Here is a 13,598-nt window from a genome sequence, read left to right as displayed (position 1 = left end):
GCTCGTCAAGCTACGGATTCGCTGGTTTCGAACGCTGGCAAGACTTCCATGCGAGCCCCCATGACTTTCGCTACCCTTAACGCTGTGTGGGGATGAAACCGGTTTCTGCTGATCGGTGGTGATGCGGTGGGTTTTTCATCCATGTTTCATTTTTCATCTTCCTGCCGCCCATTCTTCAGACGAGGTGTTAGCCTCGCGGTCGATGGAAGGAAATCCCAAAGACGATCCAGGTTGTGGTCGTGAGCCGGGTGACTGTCGTTTGGAACCGTTGCGCTAATCTTCGAATGTTCACAGAGAGAATGTGGCGTGCTTCCGTGTTTACGGAAATGTTGGGATTTTTTCTTTTGAGAGATTGGGACGGTTCTTCACAGCCAAATATTCGGCCTGTAACCAGTTTTTCGAGCGTAAAATTTGAAACAGATGTCAACAAACGGGAAATTACGTGACAACATGAATCACCACAATGCTAATCATACGATGCATTTATCTGCGTCGAAAAAGTTTTTACTACTAGTATCATATTTTTCCTCCATTTGTTCTGGTTTGTCATAGCATTTGCACTCCAGTTATATAGTTTAATCAACTTTCCCGTAATTTACATATTAACTTTATACAGTATATCAAGGAATCACAATAAGGCGATTTTGTTTTATTCGATGATATATTGATATTATCATGTCCGAGTCATGTGACTGTTATTGTTTAAGAAGCATAACCACTTACTATTTCAATGTCAGGTGCTATGGGTTTAGTTTGTTTTCTCGCATTTTCAAACGTTTTTTTATTTAATCACATTTGTTTAAATTGAACTTGCCTCTCTTTAATCATAATCCCAATAGTAGCTTGCTCCACTTTACAATTGTTCGAGTGAATGGAAAAATGTCTGATATTACTGCCGGCAATCAAAGGTTCAGACACATTGTCAAACACGTTCCAGCTGTACACCGTGGTTTGCATTAAGCAATCCTCGCGTGTCTCCCGACCAGCGGTCGCATTGATCAGAATCCGCCCCGGCTATGCCCGGGAAACCTTGGACCCAAAGCGTCAGGCGGTGGTAAAATTAATAGTCCACCTGACGGCGACACATTGCCGTCATCGAGGTGAGAGTTAGGACTGTATTTTGCATGTGCAACAGGTATGACCCTCTGGGAGGTTTGTGTAATGAAAATCTTCGCCATAGCGATTGCACGTTTTGACGAAATAACGCAAAAGTCTATCAAATGTTATGTTAAATCAAGATATTGCGTTTTTGATCATTAACACCCACGTAAGGCATCTCTAATGATGTTGAGCTTTTACGTAAGTGAAAGAGATGAGATAACATGTTGATTTATTTTTAAATTTTAATATCTTTTTCAGGAGTATGCTTTAAGGACACTATGTCGTCCATTCCCTTTTTATTTCTTTTTGATAAAAAAGTGCAAACCAAGAACGCATGCTTGGCGACCTTCTGGGAGGTTGTCGTGGGTTGTTCTCGGTAACAAACATTCGTGCAGCAATATTTTAGGATCTGATGGTGTCAAGCGATCTGGTACCAAACAGGGTTAGTGAATGGCATTGTAACCTTCTCCGCTTCGAGTGCGGTGAGAATTCTGGGTGGAAACACCGACTGCCAGACAATGTGACCACGGCATTATCGTGAATTCTCGGAGCTCACGATCCGCTGCATAAAGTGCACTCAAACCTGTGTAGCTTAACCTAGAGAGAACGGTCAATGGCGAAGGGTCAGACAGTTTTTTTAAGGCTGGGTCAGTCCGGTGGTTGTACGGACGTAGCTTGATCGAACGATCGAGTAAGGTGAGAAGTAGTTGCAAACGGCGAAATAGAAGGGAAGTTTGCCGGAAGTCGCAGGATTTGTGAACTTGATCAACAACGAATCGTGGCGTGAGGCGAAGGATTTAGCTGCAATGATAAATGAAAGGGAACGGAATTGTATCGTAACAGGTGACGACATTGACGTAGTGAATGTGAGGGTATTCGGCACGTGTCGGCAATTTTAAGTGCAAAATGTCCTGTCAAACCGTGCATTAAATTGATCAAAATCAAATTTCACAGATCTCAAACATGAGTGTTCCCACACAGTAATAAAATTAGGATAGTTCTGAAACCTCTATTAATTATTAAGCCTCCGCAAAAGCACATATCCCACGCTGTGTTACGTATGCGCATATTAGATCATATTCAGCGTGGAGATCGTGAGATGCCGGGTTGTACGATTATCAAATCATTTACATAAGCGCGCATTCGATGCACAGAAATCTGTATAATTCTACACGCATCTACCAGGTTACTATGATACTGATTGATTTTTAATGTATATGATAGTCTCCTAGCAACCGGCTATTTTTCGTTATATCCCATACCGTATTCGAGAGTAGTCCGTTGTACATTCTTATTGTTTGTGGACATTCCTAAGCCAGATGTGAGCTTAGCTGGGTAGCATTTTTAGTAGACATCCGTCGTGACCGACCATCTGTGTGACTGTGTTATAATGAATGTCTAATGGATGTGCATAAGTGAGTGGGAGCTACTGTAGCCTACCAATTACACAGAGAACTAGAAGTAATTGATTATATAATGAATTATTGAGTTAAGTGATACGCAAAGGCTATACTTCACTGGAGCTGCGAAAGAATTGGGTGTTTTAAAAAATTAAAAAAGATGACGATAATATTCTCAAATAGGAATGAAATTGTTAAGAGATATTCTAAATACTTAAGAAGAAAGAAGAAAAATTAAATTAATTTATTGATTTGATTAATTTTATCACATATTATTCAATGTTACTCAAAACTCCATGAACTTGCGCTTCAAAGCTGATGTTGTGAACGTTAGTTGTGGAACCGATTCCGATTCGATACAGCGTCGGTCACCGGTGAGTGAAGAATTTGCTCACAAATTATTTACGTCAATTGAGCCGCTGTTCCGACTTCATCGCTCAGACAATCAAACCCATGCCACGCCGTGGTGCTTTACGCTGAAGAATTGAATTAGCCACAGCACCAATAAAAGGTGACGAACCGGACGTAGGGCGAGGGAGGCGGAAAAGCTAAAGCACTTTACTGCTATAGCGATGAAAAAAAGATGTTTCTTCCGAGATTCAAATACGTCCTGCAAACGTGTGCAAATAATCTCTCTGAAAGGTTAGAAACGACGCTCACGTGCTGCTTGTTAATGCTGCCCGTAGAATGAGACACGAGATTTGAAAATTTTAATTTTTCGTTTACCTCCTAGATACCCCATTATTAGACTTTTCAATAGGGCGGGCATGAAAAGGATTGCGTTGCCTCACAAACGCTCTTCATAGTGCTGCCTTGCGGTTGTTAACATGCCACGCACCGGGGCTTGACCACAAGGTGAGGTCGTACGAAAATGAGCCAGCAAAATTAACGCTGACCGACCCAATAAACCGGTTGGTAATGAAATTGTTTCCGTGTGGAGGGAGACCGTGGCCGGCAAGTGGTTGCATGGTCGGATTTTAAATCCGCACCGGCGTGCGAGATGATGAGCGTTGGTGTACGCCCGGTTTAATGCCCGAGTGGAGCTTTGGATTAATGATGGCGGCTTAAGCTCGCCTATAAATTGACCTATCTACCTCATCTGACTTGAAAAGACCATCAAGTTGTTTTTGATAAAACAAAACAACCTTTGTGAAGCAATTTGTTATGATAAATAAGTGAACTATTCTTGATCACAGATCAGAGGTTTTTGTTTAGATAAAAAAATGTCAGTCATTTCCTAAGCAGGTAAAAATTCAGAAAAAAAAAAATTCCTAAATATTTATGGAACGTAAAAATTAAACTAAAAATTATAGTTTACAAACAATAAAACATGTCCAATCAATTTAATGTACTGCCTTAGAAACGGAAGCATAGATTGAAATCAACCGCAAAGGAAACAGGAAACAGCAAACTTAAGAATCCTAGACAAAGAAAATCGCTCTATGCTGGTTTCACGGGATAAGGATTGCTTTATGACCATGTTTGTTGCGGTTCTGGTTGTGGTTTGAAAACGCACGCAAACAAAAGACGTATTTTGATTACCAGTCACACACAAGCATGACAGTTTTCGACTTCATCACCTGGTTATAAACTGCAGAAAGCATTTGCAGCGGTATGATAAAATTGATTAGGGTCACGACAACTAGTGCTGTGTGATTTGAGGTTACGTTTAAAATGGTTGTAATCCCCTATTTAGCAAAGGTACCTTCTAAAATGCATACATTTTCTTCCAACGGCACGCCAGGCCAAGCTGTTTCATAGATTGAAGATTAATCTGAGGCCAGAGAAGTTTCCCCCTGCCGAATCGTTTTTCGAAGGTTTCCGAATTAATAGAAATTGTTACTTAGAGCGAATTAGCAGAGTCAGATTAAATTTTAATGAGAAGCAGCGATAACTGCTAGAAATCGACCAGGCCGAGGTCTACTTCATAGGAATCGATCATATCGCGAAATTTTTACTGATTAGAATATCAAGTTCCACGATTGCTATTTGAGTCGAGGAACTGCGATTCTACCGACTCTTGGCCTGCTTTCGACGTATACTGACCCAGAACTTCATAAAAAGTTCTTATAATGATGATCTTCGTGTTATTAATGTTTGCTTTTTCACATTCTGCTTGTAAGTAAATCATGCCGAGGCTGCCTCGTTTCATTACATTCAACTGATTCTGGTTTATGCCATTTATGTTTACGTCAATTCCTCTGTACATTTTATTCAATTCAAAATCAAATGTATCGGTCCAGAAGTCATGCAAGGCTTAGCAAAGCTTGGCAGAGCAATCCATTGTCCTGCCATTAAAAGCTACCTTTTCGACGTAAAAGCTTGCTAATGTCGAACATTTATATGCGCATGTGCGTGGATGTAGCTGTCAAAATACTCCTCGATTCAGCTGCCCTGAGAGGGTACGGGCAATTCGCCTTCTCCAGGATTCGAACATTGTCCTTCGCTGCATGTGTGTGACAACACCTAGATCAGTTCCGGGAGTGAAAACATAATCCCGCTAGCGATTTGCTGCCGTAGCAACAGCTTTCATCGTTCCTTTTTGCGAGTGTCCAAAAAGGAGCTACGTGGTTAGAAAATGTCACTAATCGTGAGCGTGTGGCAGTATTCATCTGTTCAGAGTTAGGATATCCTTTGCCTAGCAGTGAGTTAGCAGATTCGTGTGAATATTGGGAATATTTCCAAACATCATCACTCAAAACTAAAATTATGTCTTGAGACGAGATCTTTCTAATAAAACACACTGTGTGAGTGCTGCGGTTGTGATAGAACAACAAACAATGGCATAGCATAAATGTGAAAATTTAACTAGGGTAGTGGTTGGAGTGTTAAATGAAAGATGCTGCCTAATGGAACAATAGCATTTCGGCAGTGTGCACCATCGTCTTATTTAAGTGGTATTTAGGTGGGTGAATTTTGCTTTATTGCGTTATAATTTAGTATAAAATGGTTCAAATGAATACGATTATTCGTGTAGTGTGTAGTGCCTCTCGTAATGGCAACTGTGTCTATGTTCTACACGAACCTAGGCGGGCGTGAAGTGTGTCGCATTGTCAAGGACTCTGCGGCTGCACCGACGGTAGTGTAAACGAGCAGCGGACGAAAGAAACCAGTCAGGTGGTGAAAACGACGATAGGTCTGAGGTCGTTTGTAGAAACCGAAATAAATACGTCACCTGCATAGGTAGCGTAGCTCGGTCGTAGCGAAGAGGGATGCGTATTACATTCGCATGTGTATGTGTAGTCATGTGCGTCCTTGGGATGAGTAAAGGAACAACAAGGTTAACAAATCACAACGGCAAAGCTTGTATTATTGTGGTGCATATCTATATTATCTTCCATTCTTAATAACATAATACATTATAATATGTTTAGCAGGTCAATCTTTTTAAAGAACGATATCTTTTACCGGTGGATGTTTTGTTTTTACCTTTATATTTCGAATAACAATGATAAAACACGCACAAGATTGCTTAAGGATATGAAAATAAAAAATACATGCTTTTATCGAGCTGGACCACAGTGGAAAGCTTCATTAAAAATTTTCAACCCTGAATCATTCAAACAGAAGCATCCCTGAGCATCTTTTCCACACTCCAGGTTATGCTTTTTCCTTTAAAGGGTTGAAACTCAATAGCAGTCAAACGAATGGATGCGATAGCTAGCAAGATAGACCTGAGGTTACAAGCTGGATATGGAGGCCACTAAAAAAGACTCTGCTTAACCATGATCGATTATTCATTTCTGGCTGAAATTACCGAGATGGTATTCCACTAAATGATCTTGAGTCGTCTACCCAATGATGAATCTACCAATGTTGACCGTCGGGTGCGCAAAACTTACCCGTTCATCTACAATACAATAGTCACTTAACTGATAAATATTTTGGTTGTACATAATTATCGTATTTATTTATATTAAAAAATGAATTGCTAGCCAAATTGTGTTCCAATGAAGGTAACACTTAAATCGTGAGCATCTTTCCCAGGTGCCCTTTTTTACTGGTCGTAAAAAATGAGTAAACTTTTTTTAATTTTTTTGCCTCATCTCGCAGTCTGTAGCCTCATCTTTGTTGATTTGTATCAAAACTCTTCGTCAAAGGCAATACGTGACATCCACTAGCTTTCTAAGGTAATGCCTTCAGGGTGGGTGGTGTTTTTATTTGTCAACCTCTCTGACCCTAAATTGCGCCGAATTTGGAATGCGTCGCGAATGTGGGCCTCGGGTGGAATAAGAAATCAAGCATCGCTTTTGCATCGGGCTGGAAGTGTATCCTTAGCACAACTTAGGCGAGTTTCGGTTGCGATTCTTCGCTAATCAAGATCGACTTTTGGGCTCGTGCAAAGATAAAGTAATTTTCCCTCTCATTTATCTCCTGTTTCTGCGAAAGGATCAATTGCTACTGATGAATAACAAGTTAAAATTGAGCAAAAAGGTAGCTTTTCTTTTCGTTTACCATCTCAAAACCTTCTCGAAAACGTGCCTTGTGCGACAATGGGTGCGCATGTTTATTTTTTTTAGCGGAAAATCGAAAATGGCTCGATGGTTCACTTGGTGCATTTCTTATGCTTTGATTAAACTTTACTCATTGTTTTCTTTCCTTGAAAAGAGTGTCTTATGTTTAACTACGACCAAGCCGACGGAAGCTCGTATACTAATTAGCTTACATCCTTGAGTGGCGCGTCACGGTGCACCAAACAAGTGGTGGCCCGCGATGCTGGATCAGTGTTTGCGATAATGGCGATGGCAGCCATCGATTCGCCGCCACTTCCGTTCAAGAGTCAAGTCGGTGCGAAATGGATTTATCCCAGCTGCATGAGAAGGTTCGAGGTAGCTGTTGGCAAGCATTTCCAAGAATTCCGCATCTTAGGACTCGACTCCATCCCAGGACTATTCAATACTATGTGCCATGGCGCGTTAAGTGGCTTCATCTTCACTGCTAACGCAACAAGCTCGTCCAGTTGCCTTGGAGACGCTTGTTTGTCGCTGTTCCGCTGTTTATTGAAGGAGGAGAAAGCGGCTTCGTCGAAGCTCGAAGATTCTTTGTCAATCTACGCAAAGGCCAGTCCGCGGTGCTGCGACCACTTGAAGCGATCCCAAACAAAGTCATAATCGACATTCATTTTTTTAAGAATGAGTTTTAAGATAAAGACGACAAATAACACTTTATATTTCAATGTCATAACAAGAAAATTCATGCTCCAAATGAATTCGTGCTGATGACTGCTTTCTGTTTATCGAGCTGTCACGCTAAACGATCGTAAAATGTAAATAACTTAAATGGAATAAGTAGGTGAATGACAATGCGATTTAGATTAAACATTAGTTTTCCATTCAATTAGTAATGTTCGAGCATTTGGCGCGTAATGAAAATACGCATTTCATTTGTATCATTACAAAACTTGCATTTAAATTAGCACTAATGACTGAATATTTCCGTAAACATTCAAAATTTTTATTCCACGAATTAAAATTAATTACAGCCTGCAACATGATAAATAATGGCAAAACGAAATCGGGTTTTCTCGGAAAATGCCAATAGACGCTTCTCGCATTGTCGTTGGTAATGGAACGAGCCATGATTACAGTGCTACATGGAAGCTTTCATAGTTTCATGTAGTTTAACAAATCGAACTGTTTGAACCTTATCATGGATTCGCACTGCTCGCACGTAGCTCCACATGAACGCTGGCAACGTACGCATTCCTAGACGGAGTTTCGCGGCGTTAACCTTGTCTCGTGGATGGTTTTAATAAGGCAGTCTATCCGTTTCCAAGAAGCGCCTGTGAACTTCTGTACTAGCATAGCGGAGGCGGAACGCCAACGACCGCGAGTACGCATTTGTTGCACTTTTCTTTCTATCGGTAATGATGAATATGCGAAATGGTGCGTGCAAGGATAGGAAATTTTTCTTTTACTCTACGTTTACTTAACTCGAATTATACAGGTTTGAGGGAAATTATGCGACGGCCTAATACCTCTCCACAACATCAATCGTACAATCGACCAGGCGTCTCCATCAAAGCATGATATACAAAGCACCAGGCGTCTCCATGGCCCTAGGGAGGAATAGTGAACCAAATAAACAAAAAAAAACAAAAAAGCAATTAAAAATCATGAACTACATTATTTTAAAAACTGTATTTTACATGCTTTCACTAATATTTATGAATAATTTCGCTGAAAAAATAATAATATGTCACATGCGAGAAAATCACGTACAGTGGCGAGCTGTTGAAATAAATGCCTTTCACGTATTAGGTTCGGCAAAGAAATAAGAAAGAAACCACACCAAGAGGTGTGGTAATTTACGTACACCTTTCTCGCAAAGCTATCTTTCTTTACAGCAAGAGGACTCGTTTGTACGTGGCTAAACGTCGGTATGTCATTCACCATTCGAGATGATTTACATGCATGAGAATTGTTGTCAACTTATGAAAAACTTAGGCCTTTCTACCTACAAGAAAGGTAGTCATATTTTACAACCACCGCGAACGAGAGTGGGTGAGCATGACGAATTTGTTTCCACCCGCGACTGGATACATACTCGCGGAATGGAGCCACTCCAACCATTGTGTCGCTCCATTTGCTTTAGTTATTAATTTTTACATTCCTAACGTCCTACAGTCGAGTGTGGCATAACGTTTCTGCATCACACACTGTGGTACATTGCAATGGATATCGAGCATGAAAGAAAGCAAAATGCCGTTTACCAAAGCGCCGCCGGAAACCGACGACGTTTGACGATTGAAAAACTTTCAACAGTATCATAAATAAATATGGCAGAGCGGTGGAACCAGGAGTGAGTCTTTCTAATAGGCTGCTTGAAGCTGACTCCTCTCGGTGCATCGTTGAATACTGTGGCCGGAGCTGGTTCCACTTCCGGACGATATGTACTGCCACTCAAACGCGTACTCGGTGACGTGATAAAATGTAAGGAAGAGCATTTGTTTGGAAGCGGCTGGCACAGTACAGCGATACTCTGAGCCGATTCAACAGCAAGAAGTTGATAAGATGCAATTCGGTACATGATTGAGACGCCCCTTTCAAAAACTTTTGTTTAGAAGGTAATGCATAATGTCTCTTTAACGTACTGCAAGAGATCATGGATAAACATGATCCATCGCTCTATAGACTGAAAAACATTTTCAAGCTATAAATGAAATGTTCGTTGAAACAAGTTTCGCTGTACTTGTCGGTCAAACGCTCGAAGTTGCACTTTGTCTGTTAATTTCAAAACGTGGACCGATATATTTTTCGGGGAAGGTACTGCATTTGTAGCATCTAAACGTGATTGTTGAACCGTGCACCGAGTGGTCTCATTCAGTGAACAGTTTCGCGGAAAATGTAATCAATATTCCATTGGCGTGCTTTACAGCAACTATGATTCTGCTAGCTGGCGATTGCTGCTAGATACAATTTTCTATGCTAGAGTACCCACACTTTTCTGTACGCTTCCCGGCAGCTAGTGAGTCTTTGCACCAAGCTTGAACCAAGCCGAGCTGAATTTTGCACAAAGTGCAATTATTTCATTCGTAGAAACCGTGTGGGTTTATTTTGGTAAGGTTTTTGCATTGAAAATTTACAGTTATTACAGCTTATTGCTTCTTGGACCCAAGGCAACGTTTGAAGTTGAGCCTGAAGAGCGATGAAGAGCCCAAAAGTAACGCACGCATCGTGTCCTTGCTTCGCCCGCTAAATTAAGACAGCCTGTTTGCGAGGGTTAAATCAATCGCCACGTTACAATGGGAAGCCTGCCAAACTTGAGCGACCTTTCGTCGGAGAAGCTCGAGCGCCGGATAGAGGAACGAGAGCGCATTCAGGCGCGCGATCGAATCATTCAGCGAGATTTCGGTCGTGAAAAGGACTCGGCCCGGACGCTGGAACGGCCTGTCTTTATCCACAAGCAACAGGTGTGTAAATCGATGTGCTTAACGTTCGCAATACGCGCAATTTGGCAGCATGTCAGGTCCTGCATCAACTCTTGCTAACAGTTGGCTTGGTTTTTTTTCCCCATTTACAGATCGCGGCAGCGAAAAGTTTCCTCTCGCAAAAATGTCCTCCCGGTTCGCGGAAAGTGCTGCGAACGCGAAGTTCGGGCCAAGCGCACCACATTTGGGACGATCCGATAATAGACGTAAGTGCACAGTTGTCGGAACATTTTTCCGCCCGCAAAACGTACTAATGCTTCCCCATCTGCCATCGCTTGGGCGGATTGATTTGCAGCAGTACCTTAACAACTACTCGCCAGCCTCGAACCGCAGCCACCGGATCTCGGTTGGTCCAACCTTCGCGCCCGCGTACCAGTTCCAGTCGTCGACGCTAGGCAATCGGCACCGGCGGGACTCCGTCAACAGCTCCATCGGGGCGACGTCCGTGCGCAAGTTGCTGATGGTGCAAAACCGCAGCTACGGCTGCCGGCACAAGATTCCGTCGCACGTCCGCTCGAAGATGATGAAAAACTTCATCCTGGTGGCGGTCGCACACGGGTTCATGTGCTCTGCGCTGGTGCCGCTCGTCGTCCTGCAGGGTGCCAACTCGACCTGGTTTCAGCAGGAGTCCTGGCTCGCAGCCGGCCCCGACGTTGGTTCCGGTTTGCTCAGTCTGTGTTGTGCCGTGACTGCCGGCATGAGCCTAGCGACGACTAAGCTGGTGCAACGGTTTGGTTACTCGATCGTCCTGGCAGCTAGTTACGGTGCGCTTTGCCTCTTCCTGGCGGCGCACATATATCCAGTGTTGTTGTCCCTCGTACCCGGCTATCTGCTGTTGGGGCTGCTGCTTGGGCCTTCCATCGTGTGCAAGCAAGCACTGCTCGTGTCGATGGCGGGCAAGTTGAGCTGTTCGCAGCCTGAATGTGGTGGAGCTAGCACGGCTGGTGCCAGCGCGGATAGTTACGATGATCATCGGTTGCTGTGCAGTCGAGAGGAACAAGTTCGGCGGCTTGGCCGATGGTTTCGAGCAGCGGGAGACTTGGGCATCATCATCGGTACGATCGTGGCAGCGTTCGTGTTAACCTGCGCCTCTGGATCTAACCGGATCGGGTGTTACTACATATCGAGTCTCGCACAACCCGCTCCGGACGCGGCCCTGACGGGGATCTCGAACGGAACCGCTAACCAACTCGGGCCAAACGTTTCCCAAAGTGATCCTGTGCTCGACACTGGCCTACCCGTATACAGGGACATGCTAATGTCGCTGCCGGGTGACACGGATACGACGACAGCGCCACCGGAAACAACGACCGACGCTCAACCCACCAAACCGACCCCGGTGAAGATCGTCACGCCCTCGATGCCGACACTGCGCGAAACGATGTACTTTCTGTACAACATTCGGCTACCTGATCCAACCGGCCATGGCAGCAGTGAGGAGGGCTACCATCTTTCGAGCACTTCCGGTGGCATGCCCGAGGAGCTTCGGGATGTCGCAGGTCCTCTGATGGACCGCTTCCCGTACAGCATGTTTCAAACGAACGATTATGGCGAACGGATCTGCGGATCTCACCTGTGTCCGGTGTGGGACAGGAACCTGCCGGTCAACAGCAGCGCACTGGAGAATCAACTGAAACTGCAGGGCTACACAGGTGCGACGCCATTGATGGGGATCTACCTTGTGTTCGGGTTGCTAGCATTCATCGTTACCGCTTTCACGACCGACATAGAGTTTAACGTCAAGTTTGACTCCATCCGCCGGATGTCGGATACATTGCTGTTTGCTGGGCCGCTCGCCTATTTTGTTGGCACGGAGCAGGCTTACATGACTGCTGATTTCATGAAGGTTAGCGTTAAAGACACCGAGATGTACATATTGTATGTGGAGTAATTGTAATCTTCTCTTCACTCCGCAGGCGTTTGTGGCGTGTGAGCTAGGACCAAACAGTGTGGCGGGTGTGTTGGTCGGTATGGGCGTGATGCAACTTATTGCGGCCTGCACCTTAAGTATGCTGCTCAGACACACCAAGCGTGTTGTAGTCATCGGTAGGCTCTTCAACAAAGAACTTATACCATCGGGATGCTCTAGGAATAATGTTCTTGCTTCCTGTCTCGTTCTCTCTGTCAATAGTTGCTGGATTTATGTTCCACGCCTGCTTACTGCTGGTGTTGCTGCGCTGGAAACCTTCCAGGGACGATAGTGCGGTACTGTACGTCATACCGGCCGCTTGGGGTGTCTGCAATGCCGTCTGGGAGACGCTTCTGTTCGCGTTGACTACGCTAACGCATCCGAACAAATTCACCGAGGTTACAGCACCTCTGCAGGCTCTTCGATTTCTCGGGCTGGCCGTTACGTTTGCAGGACATGGTGTGCTCTGTGAGGGCCCTAAAATTATCATCCTTGCGATACTGCTGGTGATCTCCGTCATCCCGTACACGATGCTCGAGTTGAAGCTCGAAAACCAGCGGAAAGCGCTGAAACTAAGCTTGTGACGATTGTGTGCGCACGATTACTAATGTTTGGTGAAGCAAAAGCACTACTGAGCACCCCGGGCTAGACGATGACGATGGGGTTTGCTCCAGCAGAAGGTAGTGCTTTGCTGGCCGCTAGTAAAAGCTCCAAGTAATCGTTGCAAAAATTCGTATGCATATAAATGAGGCTAAGAACTAACAATGCATCCTGTCGGACTGCCCGGGAGGGTTGCCTCATGGCAAACAGAGTTAACAAGTATCCGGCGGAAACCATCGTCATGAAGGTGGACTAAACTACCACCATATAGGTTCATCGGGCCTAAAAGAGCCTTTTCTCTTTTATACATTAAAGCTCTTTCTACGATCTCTGATATCTCGAGTTGTATTTTTACTAGCACAGATTAGTAATGTTATACTCCTGAACAAATCCTGTCTCGAAACGATGCATAATCAACACAATTTCGTTGGTGTGCTACCAACGAAATCTGCAAACTTCGAAAGGGTAAATACGGAGAAAGATCGCTCTTGCACATTCTGTTATATCGATCTAACACACATGTTCGTTTTATTTTGTGTCCCTTGTTTCTGGACCATATGAATCTACATTACCTAAATCGAATATGATAGATTTGTGATGAAAAAAAAAATACCAGAACAGTTGAAACAGAACTATACCCAACAATGCTATCGGAATT

The 13,598-nt window shown here is 43.8% G+C and overlaps 1 protein-coding gene across 1 annotated transcript; it reads left to right on the top strand.

Annotated features, from left to right (window-relative positions):
• The first annotated feature begins 10,245 nt into the window (after window positions 1–10,245).
• On the top strand, window positions 10,246–12,983 carry LOC128730769 (uncharacterized). The gene is made up of 5 exons (XM_053823848.1): window positions 10,246–10,413; window positions 10,524–10,637; window positions 10,727–12,277; window positions 12,348–12,477; window positions 12,563–12,983. Exons 1-5 carry the CDS (start codon window positions 10,246–10,248, stop codon window positions 12,922–12,924), a joined length of 2,325 nt encoding a protein of 774 aa, XP_053679823.1. The 3' UTR covers window positions 12,925–12,983.
• The last annotated feature ends 615 nt before the right edge of the window (window positions 12,984–13,598 follow it).

The sequence above is a fragment of the Anopheles nili genome, chromosome 2 (genome assembly GCF_943737925.1).
Source record: "Anopheles nili chromosome 2, idAnoNiliSN_F5_01, whole genome shotgun sequence".
Taxonomy (NCBI): Eukaryota; Metazoa; Arthropoda; class Insecta; order Diptera; family Culicidae; genus Anopheles; species Anopheles nili.
Note: the sequence above shows the minus strand (reverse complement) of the source record. Positions and strands in the feature narration are given on the sequence as shown.